The following is a 19411-nucleotide window of genomic DNA, read 5'->3' on the forward strand; positions in this document are numbered from 1 at the left end:
CAACATTAAAGCTATAATGCTAAAGTCTAGCAGAAACAGTCCATATGGCAAAAAAAAAAAAATATATATATATATATATATATATATATATATATATATATATACGTTTGTATAAATAGATAAAGTATAAGAATAAAATGTATATATATATATTACTGAAAAATATTGTTTTGTAAATATATTTCAGCACATATATTTTTTAAAATTATTTTACAACATATAAGCACATAACAAAATGCAAAGATTTCTTTTTAGTACACACATAGAAAATTTTCAAAAATGGCTGCAGTATCTAAGTTCTGTACTCCTTTGCCACTAAAAGAGTTTAAATTAGTACCTCAAAGGTGCATATTGGTACCGGAGAGTGCTATTAGTGCCTCAAAGGTACATATTGGTACTAAATGTGTGCATATCTGTCCCTAGATGGAACTGAAGGGAACTGCCCCAGTGACAGCTTGGGACCATTTTCCTGCTAGTGTGTAATGCATTTATTGTACTGTATCACGTTTGAGAGAACTAATTGAATTGGTCACTGTCTCTTTAAGAGATTCCGTCCCGCCTTTTGCCCAAGTTCCGCGGCGCGTCAAACATGTGCATGCAACACGGAAGTAAATAAACTCATGAGTTTTCATCTCACGTAAACACACCATACAGGTTTAGTTTAATCAATGTTAGTTTTAGAGTATGTGTATTGTTTAAAGTTATAGATATGTTACCGTCGTCAAGAACCGCGCGTGTGAATTGCGTAAGTCTTAAACGAGTTTGGTTGTTATTAAATACATTTGTATACAAATATTGAATGAATGACGTTTAGTGTTCTTAAATACTAACATGCTTATATCATATTTACGTCAGTAACTTAATGCTAGAATATATATACTACAGTGATTGTTACTACTGTATAATAAATTGTTATATACACAATGTAATCTGCAGTTACAAAACAAATCAAAACGACAGTGACAAAATGACTCTGAATTTGTTCTTTCACAGTTTAAAGAAAACCCCATATTAATTTACCATGGTTTTACAGTAGTAATGATGTGGTACTTTGGCATAAACTATAGTTACCATAATAGCTGGGTAGAAGTATGGATGATACATTGCAAGTATTTGGGTCAATGACCTGACGGAAGTTACTTTGTGTCTGTATGGATAAATTAAATGTAAAAGGGTATAATTACTTGCATACATTCTCTGTTTTGAAGACCAAGTCTAAAATTTCTGGTTTTATTTCATTTTGAAAGAATTTTTGGGGGATACCTGCAAAAATGTCAATGTGGTTTAACCAGTCTGTGTCAATTGGTGTAACTAGTATTTTTTAAATGAAGATATAAATATATTAATAAAAAATGTGGAATAAAATATAATCATCTAGTTTAGTGTAATATGATTTTTTTCCACATACATTTGACATCATTTGTCAAAGATTGTTTAGAAAACAGAATATGTCCGGACAAATATTACCAAAACACATTAAAATTTACGTTTAAAATTATATCTAATAAAATGTTATTTAATTCAGTTTTTTTATGATTACGGTTACATGCCATCAAGGTGGGTAAAATATTTAATATTTCTCATTTTTTGTGCAATTGACAGTTACACCATTTGACATTTTCAGGTCCATTCAGTCTTAACTTTCATAAAAATTGTGCAAATGTAATTTTTTTATTGCATAAAATTAACGTAAATACAATATTTGCATTGAAATAAACGATGCGTGCTTTTAAAACAAGTTTTTTTAAAAGATTTTTGAATTTCTCATCTTGCCAAACCATTTTTGCCACTTACCCATTTACATCATTAGTCAATATAATACAGAGCAACCCCAAAATAGACAAAATAAATGGCTGATATTTTTATTTATCACTAATGCTAGTTATTTTACTCATCGTTCAGTTCATTTTACCTCACTGATCCTGAGCATTTTTCAATTAACACCTTTCTGTCTCTCAGATTGATGTTTTGTAACTCCCGTAAAGGAGCGTGTCTGGACATGGATGCCGAGTCTAGAGATATGATCCCACCACAGAGATGGAGAGATGAGGATGGAGGCGTCAGATTCATCTCTCCTGTCAGTTTCTCATTGTTTGGGATTTGTGGGAGGAGCTGAAGGAGAGAATAGATGGAGAAACCGAATGAAAATGAGGTGAGGAGATGGACCATCACAGCTGATGAAGAGGGAGAAGAGGAAGGACATTTGGAGAGAAGTGTGGAAGGTTTTGTAAATAAAAGAGAGATGATGGCGTGGTCACATACTGAAGGTTTGTTTTTTTGTATAGCACAATGTATTGTAATAGTTACCACTATTGCATTTTTTAAAGGTGAGTTGGTAATCTATGTATCCGTCTAGATGAAAAACCGGCGATGATGGTAGCAGAAGAGGAAAAGGTTCATTCAAAGACCTCCACGGATTTCAACGGGGAGCAATTCTCATTTGCTAGCACAACCAAAGTTGAGCCAAAGATGAACTTTTCGGAAATTCCCTTGTCAAGATTAACAATTGGCGCAGAAAATGGCGGAGTTCACTCTTTCTCTTCGGGTCTGGTGGACACCTGGGCTCCGTCCATCTCAGACTCGCTCCTCGGTTCTTCCTCCTCTTCCTCTTCTCTGCCCTCTCTCTCTCCACCTCTTCCTCCGTCCGTTGAGCTGGATGGCGTGTTAGTGGAGGACAGGCTGGTGCTGGATGTGTATCGAGGCGGAGCAGAAGTTTTGCCGGTGTTGTGGGGGTGCGTTCAGGAGCGTATGAGAGACCTGCAGTACCTCAGACTGGGCTCAGAAGAAAAGGGGGCGCTAGAGAGAGCGCTGGATGTGCTACATCGACTTACACAACTGCGCTCACTGACTTTCAGAGGACACAAATGGATAGTTATATATGTACACACACACACACACTCTGCCTAGGTGTGTTACACAGGTAGCTTATTTTGGACAAAAATAATTGTTTGCATTTACTGTCTTATCTGTCTAAACCATTTAATGTGTTTATATTTTCTTCTTTCTCTTATTTTCGGTCTCCAACACAAGGACACCTTTTCCATGACGCCCGTGGTGACCCTCTCCCCGGTCTCCTTACATCTCTCCCTCCCTCTTTCTCCTCTCTCTCTTTACTCGTTCATCTGGATCTCTCCTTCAACCGCCTCTCAACTCTTCCTCTTTGCATCCTCTCTCTCCCTCACCTCCTCGAGCTCCTGCTGTGCCACAATGAGTTGACGTCTCTACCCGAGGGTCTGGGGACGCTGGTGTCCCTACAGAGAGTGAACCTCCTGGGGAACAGGCTGGTGGATCTGCCCCGGTCAGTGGGGCTCCTCTGCAGGCTTGAGGAACTGGACGTGTCCTTCAACCTGCTGGAGGCTCTTCCAGATGAACTGGGACAGCTGGAGAGCTTACAGAAACTGGAGGTGTCCAATAACAGACTTAGGGTGCTACCAGAGAGTTTGGGTAAGGAACACACCAGCATTAGACAGATCCATTAAGTCTACAAACTCGCATGTTGAGTTGTGGAGTGTATGATATTTAGATGCATCTGCTACCCTCATCCTGCATCCGTAATATCCCACTTCAATACTATATGGGTGATTCTCACGAAAACTTGGTTTTAAAAATGTCAAGCATGAAAATGTAAAAATTGCTTAAATTTACTTTTTTTCCCACCAGACATTGAAAAACAAAGTCTGGAGTAAATGGGAACATTAATTTAAAAACTTTTACTTATCATTTAACACTTTTTGTAACATAATAAAAAAAATAGTCCTAAAAAATCTCATTACCGCAACAGTCAGAAAACATCAACACTGACATGTTTTCAAAATGACATGACAAACCTGAAAGAACATAATTTGTAGATTCTTCACATGCATTTAAAATCAAAGTATTATGCTTCTATTAATTAAATTAACATTTAATAAGCATCTGTTGCGGTAATGATAATCAAAATGTCGTGTAAGTATTCTGACAAGACAATATTTCAAATTAACTGTAAAAAAATTATCTTACCTGGTAGCCATCTTGAAGTAACTGGTCCATGTGCTTGGTCACTCAAAATCAAACTTTATTAAAATTTGTATGTGTGCTTAAACTGCTCTCAAAAAGTGTTGCGGAGGATGAGAACATCATGAGAATTTTTCTTCATTATTATTATACATGAATATTCAGTAAATATTTTTTTCTGTCATCTAAAGTAGTCTAGCAAAACATCCATTTATTTTTTTTCTTAATATTTTTGTGTTAATTTGATTAAATTACAACATAACGCATGTTCAAACACAGCCGGACACATTGCGGTAATGAGAATTTCAGCAGAAAATGAGATAAAATTTCCAATTATAAATTCTTATGTTGAAATCACACATTGTGCAAGGTAGAACACAGTATTGTGTTAATTCTGATGCTTTTTAATGTTACTATATTACACATTTTAAAGCTAAAATCATTAGTGCCGTGGTGTTTCAATGGTTTCGTGAGAATCACCCATATAACAGATGAATAGTATGTCCAAGACCTCAGTGTGCAAAAAACAGTAGACAAGAAGATACGTTAGTGTGCATTGGATAAACACTTTCTATTTCATAGGGCATGTAAGACGCAAAATTTAAAAAGTGAATAAATAAAAAATAACACAACACTGAATCTTCTGTATGCAAATGATGATTCATACCAAAATGTTTTTTTGCATAGTTGTGTTTGACACATGAAAACATGTTGGGTTGCGCATTTAACTGTTGTTCCCTGAGAAGGGAACGAGGCGCTGCGTCTCCCTTGCCATACTTCCAGCGTCCCTTTAACGCCGTCTTTGGCAATATTTCAGATAGTGATATACTTTCTGGCTCCCGCGTCACCCTGTCTTTGTCATGAAGCCTCACCATTGGTTGAATTTGATATACACATTCAGACGCTTGGAGGCGTCCCCAAAGTGTCACCGCAGTAATGCAGCGCAAGTTCCCTTGAAAGGGAACTGTAAGAATGTATCTTTAAAGGTAACACGATGTAATCTTGCTCTCACTTGAAATGTGTCCCCACATTTAGTCCTTGAATTTGAGGGTATTGGACCTGGAAAGTCCTTGAAAGGTCCTTGAATTTAAAGTTAACTAAGGTATGGAAACCCTGCATTTTAAAGGAGACATATCATGAAAATCAGACTTTTTTCATGTTTAAGTGCTATAATTGGGTCCCCAGCCCTTGTATCAACCTAGAAAATGTGAACAAGATCTATCCAGTAACTTAGTTTTGGTAAACCATTCTCTGCAAGCATGTGAAAAAATAGGTCATTGAAATTCGGCTCCCCTTGTGATGTCAGAAAGGATAATACCGCACCTTAATCTGCACTGTCCAACCACGACACTGCCATTTAGTGCAAAGATCAGCTTACTTGCATTTAAAAGGACACCACATTTTTACTCACACCAACAAAGTGGCAATTTTAGCATGCTATAATAAATTATCTATATGATATTTTGAGCTAAATGGTCACATACGTACTCTGGGGACACCAAGGATTTATTTGACATCTTTAAAAAGTTGTGAAATGTCCCCTTTAACAATTGTAAATGACCATCGTGCATGAAATTCTGCTGCTTGAATGGCTTCATGAACTCTTTCTGTTTTGCTTTTTCTCAGGATCTCTCCATTCTCTCAGGCATTTAGTAATTGAGAGTAATGAGCTGAGAAGCATTCCGGAAAGTTTGCAGTCTCTCCCATTGCTTGTGAATCTGGATGTGAGGAACAACCCACTGGGTCGACCCCCGACCCCACCACCACTCGCCCCTGTGACTCCCAGTAAGGGTGACATGAGTAATATGTAATAGTTTGCTAGAATTACAATGACCATTTGCTTATGAAACAAATCTGATTTGTTTGGTGTACGTTATGCATTTCTGTATCTTCATTAATTATACATTCCTGAGATTTAATTCTACTGTTTGTGTTTTAGTTTTAGAAGATTGTGAGATTCCCGAACTGCACCTTCGATTTGATGAACACAGGTGAACACAGTCCACATTTATTTTACACTTAAACATTAAACACGCGCTCATGGCTATGTTCTAGGGATGTGCATGTATGTCACTTTTTTTTCATTTCGATATGAGGGAACTTGTGACGGCGCTGTACATTTTGCACCTGACTGACTGCATTTTTGTCTTGCTGAAGTGAATCCAAAAATTACTGCATCCTTTTAAAACCATACAGTGCCTCAGTGATGTGAGTTGTGTTCGGCTTCACAGCGCTGGCCGAGTGCACATAGGAAGCTTTTGAATCATGCGTGGTACTGATGATATACGTGTCGACGTCAACACGCACCCAGTCTTTACTACCACAGGCGCTTGTAATGCTAACCAGATATCCAAATGCCGCCATAACCACAAAAAAAATAAATAAATCCACACGGTTATCATTTTCGTGATCGATCGTCGATGCCACGTTGGAGTACTCGAGCAATCGATTACTTGTGCCCATCTCCTAATGGCACACTACAATACAACTCAAAATAGTATGTAGTACACTTCGCCAAGTATTATGATTTTCTATTTATGTGAAATACTGGATGATTTACAATAATTTGCCGTATCCAACCAAAACAAACTGCACCAAATACTGTATCCTACAATGCAATGGGCTCGACGTAACCATATCTTTACAGTATAATGAACGAACACGAAGCCACGATTTTTACCCCAGTCTCTTTTTAGAGTCATATTTGATCATACTACCAAAATGAAAATGCTTTGTTAAATAAAAACATTTAAAAAATTCAATACAACCCTATTTATTTTTCTACTTTGACAACAGCTGGACATTAATGTGGCAATAATATTGTCTAAAACAGGGCCATTCAACATGCTTAACTTTCAAATAATCCTGTAGACTTTTATTATTTATGACATTTATTATATTTATCATACTGAGTAGTGCATAGCTTCACATGCTGTTTTGATTTTAGCATTAAGTATACAATACTACATACTACGTATTTCTAATTTTACCCCTATCAGTTTCTCAGTTTCACCTGCTGGTTGTCACGTGTTTCTTCCTGGAGGGGCGGAGCTCTTATTTCCGCGAAGATGTGTAAGCGCCATCACACAGCTTAAGTGGGGAGAGAGGAGACCGGACAGGAAGTGGGTGTGGCTAGAGGAACATGATGTCCTTTTAAGTCGTCCGCTAGAGCTCCGCCCACACGGAGCCACGTTTCAGAAGGTGGGGCACATTTAATGCTTTCGGTTTGTATAATAATAATAAATAACGTAATAAAATTCACTGTCACTTCTTTTAGCCGGTAGAAGTGTGTATACCTTATCGTAAAACACGGAAAGGTGACATCACAGTTCGTAAGTTTGATGGCCGGTCTTGGATGACGTTATCCACCCAAACCAGGAGAGGCAGTGAGAGACACAGTTGCAGGCCGGGTGGTCGTCCAGCAAGGGTAAGCACATCATCATCTCCGTCACGTCTGATGTTAGCATATGTACGCATACGTAATTCAGGGTTCCAATGGTTCCTTGAAAGTTTGTGAATCTGGGGAAAAAATTAAAGACCCTGGGAAGTTTTTGAAAATAGGGAACGAGACGCTGCGTCTCTCTTGCCATACTTCCTGCGTCCCTGTAACGCCATCTTTGGCAATATTTCAGATAACGATATACTTCCTGACTCCCGCGTCACCCTGTCTTTGTCATTAAGCCTCACCATTGATTGAATTTGATACACATTCAGACGCACTTACCTCTGAAGGCGTCCCCAAAGTGTCACCGCAGTGACGCAGCGCGTAACAATGTATCTTAAAAGGTAACATAATGTACCCTTGCTCTCATTTGAAATGTGTCCCCATTTTGAGGGTATTGGACCTGGAAAGTCCTTGAAAGGTCCTTGAATTTGAAGTTAACTAAGGTGTGGGAACCCTGGTAATTAAATTTTTTTTGTGTGTGTGTTTAGTTAGCTTGCTGCAGTGTGCCGCAGTTCTCGTGGTTCGTCGTCATCTCTCGTCCTTTCCTGGACAGTTGCTCAGTGTCTCCAGTGGGGGCGCTGTTGGTATCACAATTCGACCCAGGAATTAAACTTACATTTCCTCCAGAGTGCACAACAGAGACGCGTACCGTCACACTACAGGTCTGTACCAAAAACAACGCCACACCCAATCATTACAAATACTAACACCGCATCTGTGTTTATAGTAATGCATTGCTGTTTCTCTTAGGTCCTGCAGGTGGCGCTGTCTGAAGTGCATGATCTCACTGGAGACCCTCAGGCGAGTGCCAGCCCTCTGCTCTGCCTGACCCAAACTCCCAGCATGCACTTTCTTCAGCCAATCACAGTACAGATACCGCTTCCACCAGGAGTCACTGGTACGGCATCATATTTTTCGTGTTTTTTTATCTCTATTGTACACTCGATTTCTCTCATTACACAGTCCTTTCAGAAAAACGCTGAGTTTTTTGTGATTGTTGCGGGCAAAAATCGTTGGTCTTGCGGCACGTTTTCTTAAAAAATGCGATGAAATACGCAAGATATTTATGCAATTTTATGTGATGAAATTGCGTGAACTTGCCAAAACTGCGTGAACTTGCAAAAACTGTTTGCAGCTTTTCATTGATGTTCACGTTGCGTAATTACATCACTTCCTAACATTCCCATGTGTGAAGTAAATTCAACATTTTTCAACTTTCTGCTAAGATATATATGACTTTTTGCTACGAAAATGCTGGGATTATGAAATCACGCAAGCCCGCAAATTTTGCGAGCAGAAATCTGCAATTTATGCTGCGAAGTTGCGGCGTATTTAAAGAATTCGGCCCCTCAAATGGGTGATTCTCATGAAATCCAGATTTAGATGATGTCCAGCATCAGATTTTTTTTAAAAAGCCCTTGAAGCCAATTTTTTTTTGCACATATAAGATTAAGGTCTGAACTTACTATAACTATTATTTTTAGAGGATTTAAAAATATTTACTATAGAATTATTTAAATTTTTTAGATTATCATTATCAAAAATGATCATTAGCGTAACATGATATTACATTAAATATATGCATTTACAAACTCATGTTTCGGTAATGAGAACTAAAAAGTTGTCTAGGTACTATGACAAACTAAATTTTAACTTTTATTTGGAGAGAAAAAATAAGAAGTGCTTACCTGGTAGCCATCTTGAGTGTCACAGTCAATTATGTCCCTTCCAACTAATTAAATTTTTTTATTGTTCTTTGAGGGCTTAAACAATGATTGAAAATTGTTGCCGAAGATGAGAAAATTGTTCTTGGACACATTTATATTCCTTATTATTGTCTCTACATTTACCAATGATCACCAAATACCACATGTTTCTTTACTGTAAATGTTTATAGTATAACATGCACTGAAGCTTTTTATTTTTTTTTATTTTTTAATTATAAATTTTCATGTCAAAAAAACCCAAATTCAGTCATGGACACGTTGCGGTAATGAGAATTTCCCCCTCAAATGCGGAAAAAACAATAAAATTGGTTTGTATGATGTCATTTGAAATCATGTGCAGAATAGTATATGAAGAGATGTTTGTATGCTTCTTATTTTGATAGCATTTACTATTTTTATCAAAATGTTTTATGACACCTCTAATTTTGTGAGAATCACCCGCATACATATGCAGACTTTGGCTCATTATGCATTGAATCATGCGATCACATAATCACGTTTTTCTGGAGGGACTGATTCCACTGATGCACACATGAAAATCTGATGAAATATTAATTAAGACCATTAGTTAACTGGAAATGCAAGTTGAACGCAATGCATTGTGGGATACAGTGTCGTACGCAGTTTGCCAGCAGCATTTATGTTTGTATGTTCAGGACACATGGTGGACATGTCCCGTCTGCACCTGATGCACGGCGACCCCGCCGCTCACACCTGGACTGACATCACCTCACAGGTGTCCCTCCACGTCACGCACATCTACGCCATCTTCTCCATTACACACTTTTCATGGTAAGAGTCTACACGCATACCCAAACTCAAACCTGTACAATCTGTCACATGTATGCGTGTGTGTTTAGGTATTGGTTGTGGTACACCACCCACAGATGTGTTAGTGGGGTCGTAAGGAAGATGTATCATCGGTTAAAACAGTTCCGGGTTCGATTCCTGGTGCAACAGAGGAAAACCGACCCAGCTCAGGTTCTGCTGCAGTGCTTACCTGCTGATAAGGTAAAGTGTGTGATGTCTAACCACCAGCATCACCAAACATAAACTTTAAAGCAGTGTTATGACATTTTGTGTTTGTACAGGCTGAAAGCAGGTTGCTGTCTCTCTCTGAGCAGTATGAAGGTCCTCAGCCATCTGAGTTGTGTATCCTGCTGGAGGGTGAGCAGTTTTTCGCCGGATTTGAGAGGGGCATAGACGTCAACGCAGGTGGGCACACACATTAAGGTCATCCTGTTGTTAAATACTGTCGTATTTACAACGTTTGAATTAATGTTTTCAGATCGTCCTGACTGTAGAGATGGAAGGCTCTCGTTTACATTTTACTCTCATCTGAAGAACATTAAAGAGGTCCATGTGTCCCCGACCGCCTCACAGCAAGGCACCGTGAGAGGGCAGGTGAGATAGTTGGATAGTTTTAAGCAGTCCAATGTTAATGTGACTCGCATATGGGTGATTCTCGCGAAATTAGACTTATGAGGTGTCATGACATTTTGATAAAAAAAGTAAATGCAAAATAAGAAGCATACAGTTACAAACATCTCTTCACATACTATTTTGCACATGATTTCAAATGACATCATACAAACCAATTTTGTTGTTTTTTTCACATTTAAGGGGAAAATTTTCATTACCGCAACGTGTCTAGACTGGATTTGGGTTCTTTGACATGGAAATATTTATAATTAAAAAATCTAACAAATAAAAATCTTCAGTGCATGTTATACTTTCAACATTTACAGTAAAGAAACATGTGGTATTTGGTGATCATTGGTAAATGTAGAGACAATAATAAGGAATATAAATGTGTCCAAGACCAATTTTCTCATCCTCCACAACAATTTTTAATCATTGTTTAAGCCCTCAAGGAACTAACATTGAAAAAAATTGTTGTAAGGGACATAATTGACTGTGACACTCAAGATAATTTTTCAATCCAGATAAAAGTTAAAATTTTGTTTGTCATAGTACCTAGACAACTTTTTAGCTCTCATTACCGAAACATGACTTTGTAAATGCATATATTTAATGTAATATCATGTTGCGGTAATGATAATTTTTAATAATAATGATAATCTAAAAAGTTTAAGTAATTCTATAGAAAATATTTTTTAAATCCTCTAAAAATAATGGTTATAGTAAGTAGGTCAGACCTTAATCTTATATGTGCAAAAAAATTGTCTTCAAGGGCTTTTTAAAAAAAAAAATCTGATGCTGTTTTTAAATCTGGATTTTGTGAGAATCACCCATATGGTTAAGTCTAAATGTGAAAACTGTATCGTGGTCTCTAACCCTAACACCATGTATTAGTCCAGTCCTTTAAAAAGGTCCCTTACTTTTGTCTATTTCAGCTATGAAACAGATTTGCATTGGTCATTTATGATGTTAATATCAGATGCACACTGGTTTAAAGGTGTAACTTTATCTCTCCTATAAAGCGTTGTGTGTTTCTACAGGTCTCATTTTACAGGGGTGAAGTACCCAGTGACCTTCCAGAGGAAATTGCTCGTAAGAGAAAAGGGCATGACAACCAATGGATGGCCACACTTCCTCTTCGACTTCCTGTAAGACATCCTGGAACCCATTACAGCCGTGTTTGAAACCCTAGAAGCTGTTAGCTAAACAGTTGGCATCATATTATATTAGGAATCATTTCTCGTATGCTTTACGGATAATAAAATCCCAGAATGCACTGCGATGAGATGTACAGATATACGATACATTTTTTATTCAATATTTTATTCAGAAGTATTAAAGGAGTGCTCCACTTTCATAAAAAAAATCCAGATAATTTACTCACCACCATGTCATTCAACATGTTCTTCTTTCTTCAGTGGGAAAGAAATTAAGTTTTTGAGGAAAACATTCCTGGATTTTTCTCCATATAGTGGACTTTAGTGGACAGTGTATAGTTTCAATGCACCTTAAAAGGTCTCCAAATGATCCCAACCGAGACATAAGGGTCTTATTTAGCAAAACGATCACCATATTCACCAAAAAAAGTATTTTTAAACCACAACTTCTCGTCTTGCACCAACCATGTGATGTGCCAGCGGGACCTAACGTATTACGTAATCATATCAAAACGCACACTTGTGAACCATTTACACTTGTAAACACTGGAGCGGTAGTTTCTCATACGTCATGCGTGACCTTTCGACGTGATTACGTAATATGCAAGGTCATGCTAGCGCATAACAAGGCTAGTGCAAGACAAGAAGTTGTGGTTTAAAAGTAAGTTTTTGGCGTTTTATGTTGCTTTCACTTAGGATGCGGTGTGGGCTGCGCTGCGCTATGAAACCCATTCATTTCAATGGCTTGTGCCGCGCGAGGGCGGTTTGTTGTTGCGTCGAGGAAAGCGCAGCTTGCACTCACGCCATGGTTCAAGTAAGTTCAAAATAGTTTAAAGGTGACATAGAATGATGGAACGGGGTATTTATCCTTGTTCTGTGATGTGACATGTAGACAAAAAAATTTTGTTTGGGTCTGTAATGCCTTAGAAGCTTCCTAAAAACCTCTCTCAGATAGCTCTATTAGGGTGGGTGATTTTAAACAAGTGGTTTTGCACCTATTTGGCTCCCCCTACTGGCTTAACTTGCAATCTCATTACTCAAAAAATGTAGCCAATTATTTTAAAGTGGAGGGCCAGTGAGATGCCTGTGATGTCATAGGCATCAGTTCTTCAGATTAGGCCGTTTTTGGCTGGCATTTCTAAAAGAGGAATTTCTATGAGACTGAGATGTTTAGCATGTTTAGCACTTTTTGTATGTTCGTGAATGCGGGTAGACTACCATTATTCAACAAAGACAAGGTAAAAATGGTTTTTCATTCTCTGTTCCCTTTAACTTTTGCTGTGCGAACTGTGACAATTACCCGTGCGGCCAATAGAAACAGGGGATGTAAGCAATCGCAAAAATCAAAATAAATTTAGTTTATATATATATAATTTATAAAATTATACTCGGAATTCCTGGAGCTTTATAGTGCAAGTTTACGCTCATACAAAGACATCGGAAGGAAAGCCGTGTCATGGAAACACGTAGCAATTCAAGTTGGCATGCCAGGTGTGTTTTAAGTAAAGTAGCCAGCTTAAAAGCAACACCAAAGAGTTTTTTTTACCTTAAAATAACGTTTCCAAAAAAGTCAAAACAGGGTGAACGGCACTTTCACATTCGCTCTGCAGCCCTCTATCGGCCAAAACCGCACTAAAGAAGTTTCCAACGGTCGGGCCGCGGTCCTGTAGTTCGAGTGAAAACTACAAAAAATTGCTTTACGGCAAGTTACAATCCAATCAGAGCCAGCTTTGCTGCAGTAAGCTAAATTATTTACGACAGTGGTAATGGACAATTCCGCTTCCAACCTGTAGGGGGAGCAAAGAGCAAAAATGCTTTAGTGTTGCTTTAAAGCGTAACTAAACCCTAAACCAACTTTTTTAGTTAATGATCTGTAAGAATGATGCTTTATTAGTGCTGTTCATTGATTTTAGTAAGTTTTTTGACATTTGGATATAAAGTGTTTCAATACTACAATATATGGTGTAAAAACGTCTGAGTGCTGCCCTCTTCAGGTTGAACGGTGGCTACTGCAGTTGAATTTTCCTTTTGAATGTTGGGTCCAAAAAATGACTCGTGACGTAAGCAGGTTCAAGATCACCACGCCCTTGTTACGATCTCACCACACAGTTCGTCCCCTCTATCTCCTTGGGATCTGCCCACTTTTCTTGCATTTTTCAAATATTGCCAGTGGGTGGAGTCAGGCTTTGACCAGGGGTTTAGTTACGCTTTAAACTTACGTGAATTGGAGACGGGCAACATCAGTCTTTGTATTCCTCATCCACTATTGTCGTAATTTTATTGAAAACTTTGGTCTGGCAAGCAGAGCGCAAATAGCTTGGCTCTGCTGAGCCCAGCGGCAAGGGCAGCGCACACTGCGTCCTATGTGAAAGCCGCATTATGCCTCGTTTGGGATCGTTTAGAGCCCTTTGAAGTTGCATTGAAAATACAAACAGTTGAAAAAAATTTGAGAAAAATCCTGGAAGGTTTTCCTCAAAAAACTTTATTTCTTCTTGATTGAACAAAGTAAGACATAAACATCTTAGATGACTTAGGGGTGAATAAATTATCAGGATTGTTTTTATGAAATTGGAGGATTCCTTTAATAAAAATGGGAATCATTTTACCAGATTTTGGTGTATGCTTAATTTTTAATAGAAAGCAAGGGAGTGTATTAGGTTAAAAAAATGTGAAATACAGACTTATGACAGACATCTGAGAGCTGTTTTGTATCGTATGTACACACACACAGGGTTCAGACTCTGAAGGGAACATCTACGGCGAGCTGAATCTGGGTGACCCGGAGAGCGGCTATCTGACACAAACCAACCTGCTGTCCATCTCCTTACGCATCAATCAAGAGTGGCAGAACATCGGCATAAATCTGGGCATCAACTACGACCAGCTGCAGAGGATCCGAAACGACCACAGGTGAGCAGATCAGAACCACCAACATCCACCAGCAGATGGTGCTGTTTAATGAACGTGAACACTTGCATGCATGCAGGTTTTGTTTCACAAAAAGCTGTAGTGCTGTGAGGATGAGCAAGCAACAGTGTTGTGATCCTGTTTATATTTATAAGCGTTTATAATAATATTATGTACATAGTCATTAATGGAACCCAACATCATTAAGTTCCAGTATATTTATTAAACCACTTTTGGTGTGTACTGGTGTGTAATTACTCTGGCCAGGGTGTTATGGGGTGTACACCAAATGCGAAGCATGTACTCACACCGCGTTCCTCACTTAATATTACTCGCTAGATTAAATGTTGGGTCAGGCAAATATTTTACTGAAGACACTTTTTAGGTGAATAATAGTAGGGCTGGGCAAAAAAATAGATTTTTCGATTAATCGTTTTTTTAAAACATGGTCGATTCAGAATCGATTCTCAAAGAGCAGAATCGATTTTTTTCTTTTTTTTCTGCAAACTTTGAACGTAAGATTAACATTAATCAAATTACTAGTCTTCTTCACGAGATGTCACCCTCTTTTTTGCCTTGCGCGATGTTACCAAGGAGCGAGAGGTGAGCCTGTCATTCTTTCATTTAGTCCTTAAAATGGCGGTTTTGGATGCATCATCGACGTTGATGCCACCTTCACATAAAAAGTAAGAGGTATGGAGGCATTTTAGATTTCGCTAGCAAGACGACGACGACGATAGTGTTGTGGCTTTTAATTTATTTTTATTAATTACCCACTTGTAAACTTATGTTCATTGTTCTTTTTTATGAATATAGTATTTCTATTAAATCTATATTCATTGAGTTGAATTGAGAATTGAATATAAAAACCGACCCGAGATCTGGAATCGAAAATTGAATCGAGAATCGAGAATTGAATCGATTTGATAGCTTGTGAATCGAAATTGAATCGATCTGGAACATCTGAATCGATACCCAGCTCTAGTGAATAGCGCGTGTTTGTGGCCAATTCACGGCTGATTTTTTATGGAAACTACTTGCGTTTGGTTTATACGCCCCATTACAGAGAGATGATACAGCAGCCCTGTTTCCATTACAGATTTCCTCAAAACTTTTGCTATATTTTCTAGGGATGCACCGATGTGGAAATTTTGGCCGATACCCATAACCGATAACTCTTTATATTTGGGGACCGATAACTGATATATAGGCCGATAAATATTCATATTATTTTCACAATGAAAAACTCCCAGACCGCGGACATCTTGTCTTTGCGCTAGACTAGCATACTCTTCTTAAGCCCGCAACATGTGTCATCAGAAAGCACCAATCAAAACTCCACATGGCCAGCAATGAGCAAGTGAAGTGGTTCAACAAACCAAAGTATTCCATAATTTATCGGCTTTCATTTATCGGCCTAATTTTGCTATCAGACCGATAACCGATAATATTAAAAATAAGCAATTATCGGCCGATAACGATATGTCGGCCGACATCTCGTGCATCCCTAATATTTTCTACATTTTCTAAACTTTTGCGAAATGAGTCTGTTTTTTTAACAGATATTTTGCGACTAAAACATATTTTTCTTGCACAATAAGTCGTTTAAAAAAATGATGGTGACGGATGTTGTTAGTTTACATATATTGGAGAAGTAGGTGTTATCCAAGCATTTATGGCAGGCAAAGCACCTTATACTTGGGAGCGGCCACGTATGAGGATTTTCTGGGAGGAACTGCGGATTCAGAAGTTTTGGAGGAACAGAAGAACCTTTCTTGAGTTGTGCAATGTAGTAGTGCCTCTTTTAGCACCTGCTGCATCGTGCCCAAGGGAGACAAACAAACACATAGCTGTTTATAAACTGGTACAGGGTAGTTGGTGAGACATTTGGGGATTGCAAAACCCCTGTCCACACATTTTAAAGAATGATCTCAGTTTTGCGAAATATTCCTTAGATAAACAACATCATGCGAGCATAAAACTTTTTGCGATATATGGGAGTTTTTGCGACATTTACGTGTTTCCATTCATTGTATTTTTAATTTTGCACAATTTGCCAGGTAATGGAAACGCAGCTAGTTATGTTAACAGAGACAGAATGTAACGTGATTCACGAGAATGTTGTGTGTTTGTTTTGATCTCATTCCCATCACTAAAACCATCTGTGACGCTGCAGGACGTACATGCATTTGGCACATGCATTTATACACACACACACACACACACACACACACACACACACACACACACACACACACACACACACAAAACCTTTGTCCTTTCCAACAATCTGTTCATCCTTTTGTCTTTACATTCCAACAAATCTCTAAGATAGCTTTTTAAGCAACTAATTATCTTAATTTAGTTAAATGTGCATCATTGAAAATCTAGCAGAAATAGTTCAATATATAGCATGACATAAATAAATACATCAGGAAATATTGCATTTAATAAAATAGGGCTTACAAAAGATTCATCGGCATTAATCGCATACAAAATAAAAGTTTTGCATAATATATTTGTGTGTATTTTATGTAATTATATAAATACACACATACATGTTTACATTTATGAAAAATGTGTATTTGTGTATATATTTTTTACGTTTATATATAATATAAAATACATACAAAATAAAAAATTTGAATATATATATACACACACGCATTTTACCGAATTTTACCATTTTATTTTACAGATTTTCCATGGGTTTTTTAATACAGTTAAAAATGGTAAAATTACAGAAATATATTGCAAATTTACATATCTACTGTAAAATCACATTAAAAACACGTCAATGTGCATACATGTAAATGTTTCTTAAATACATACATGCATGTGTGTGTGTTTATTTATATATACAAAATAATTACACCCAATGCACACACATATATTATGCAAAAACAAACTTTTATTTTGTATGCGATTAATCGTGATCAACCTTTTGACAGCCCTATAATAAAATATTTGTGAGTATTATTATAGCACAAAACGACTGAATTTATTTCTAATGTTTATAGTTAATAGTAAATAATCAACTTAATTTATAAATTTATTTTTCAGTTTTACATTCATAATTATATGCCTTATTTATTTTTGTCCACATTTAATACTAATTTTTTAATAACATTTAATACATTTAATTAATTTTCTATTTGCTTTTCTCCATTTTATCCCTCCATACTGAAATGGCAAAAAAATTATCCATATTGCGCAAATGGAGTTAACAAATTAAAAAAGCAAAACAAATGTTGATAGCAACAATATTGAAGATTCTTAGGATCTGACTTTCTTAAAAGCAAGGTGTGTGTTTTTTGTCTGAGGTTAAATTTTGACTTTACTCCCTGTCAGGGACAACTTTGGTGACCAGGTGTTGGCGATGCTGTTTCATTGGGCGAGAGGGCAGCAGGGGGCGGGGCCTGGAGCAGTCCAGCGGCTGATGAAGGCACTTGCGGAGAGCGGTAGGCAGGACTTAGCTGACGAAGTGGACGATATAGTGACTCTGGGGAAAAGGAAGTATGAAGAATCACTGAGGAGAGTCGGACTGGAGACTGCAGTTACAGACACTCAGTCCAGCTGACGCACACACACGCACTTAAACTCAATCTATAAGACCATTAGGATGATACTGCACTTCTGCTGAGATCAGCTGCCATGACTTATAACATAAACTCTCACCAGCATCAGTGGAAATGAACACAGTGACACGTAGACGTGAAGTGCCAGATCTCATAGGACATAGTAACTGTGAGTTAGAGCAGCTGTCTGTGTGAATGTTGTCTTTTTATTAGATGCCTGTCTCACTTTCATACCTCTTGAGGATCTGTGGTGTCCAGCAGATGTGTTTTGTTCGTATTAAGAAAATTGTATATGTGCCAAATGAGCCATGAATATGTTAAGTGTCTTTTTTGTGTTTTAAACATGAGACAATCAAAATGAATCAGTCTGTTATACTGATTATTATCTGTGAGAATCTTACTGAAAGTTTCACCCCAAAATTTAAAGAAAAGGGTTAAGTTTTGCATAAAATCTATATATTACATGCAAAATTACATATACATTTTATTGTGTTTATTTATACAGTACGTGCAAAATGTAATTTTATTTATTATCTTTGATTTTGGAGTAAAATGTTTTCGGCAGATTCGTAATGTTCACCCCTGTACAACACTGTGAATCAGCAAAGTTGAATCAAAATCATTAAATAATTAAATCAGTGATGCTAAATCATCTTTATGCATAATTCATCCAAAAATAAAAAGTGCTAAATTAAAATATAGTGTCATTACTGTTGAAACTCATTGGTTCTTGCATGTCTTCTTGTGACAAAATGAGACACTATAATGAGGTAAAAATATTAATTTGCATTCTTTTTATTGATTGCAACACTTTTGTATACTTAATTAACTAATATATATTTTAATTATTTTATTGTTTTTCCATTTGCTTTTCTCCATTTATCCCTCCACACTGAAATGGCAAAACAAAAAATTGTATCCATATTGCGCAAACGACTGATCTGTGTACAATAAAAATAGCCAAGAATAAGCATATTTATAGTAACCTTTATTTTTTAACAATTGGTGTATTGTTGAATTACCCAAAATTACATAGAAAATAGTGCTGGGAAAAGATTAATTGCAATTAATCGTATACAAAATTAAAGTGATTTTTGGCATAATATATGAGTGTGTTCTGTGTGTAATTATTATGTACATATAAATACACACACACATTCATGAATGTATTTAAGAAACATT

General features: G+C 37.2%; 1 protein-coding gene across 1 annotated transcript; it reads left to right on the top strand.

Moving 5' to 3' along the window:
• The first annotated feature begins 581 nt into the window (after positions 1–581).
• On the top strand, positions 582–19116 carry LOC141364356 (p53-induced death domain-containing protein 1-like). The gene is made up of 17 exons (XM_073868939.1): positions 582–745; positions 1986–2267; positions 2357–2855; positions 3029–3444; positions 5620–5778; positions 5933–5984; positions 6993–7194; positions 7271–7420; positions 7927–8100; positions 8189–8336; positions 9822–9957; positions 10026–10176; positions 10257–10380; positions 10454–10569; positions 11628–11735; positions 14476–14654; positions 18003–19116. The coding sequence occupies exons 2-17, from the start codon at positions 2129–2131 to the stop codon at positions 18229–18231; spliced, it is 2982 nt and encodes a 993-aa protein (XP_073725040.1). The 5' UTR covers positions 582–745; positions 1986–2128; the 3' UTR covers positions 18232–19116.
• Positions 19117–19411: the final 295 nt, after the last annotated feature.

The sequence above is a fragment of the Misgurnus anguillicaudatus genome, chromosome 6, assembly GCF_027580225.2.
Source record: "Misgurnus anguillicaudatus chromosome 6, ASM2758022v2, whole genome shotgun sequence".
Classification (NCBI taxonomy): Eukaryota; Metazoa; Chordata; class Actinopteri; order Cypriniformes; family Cobitidae; genus Misgurnus; species Misgurnus anguillicaudatus.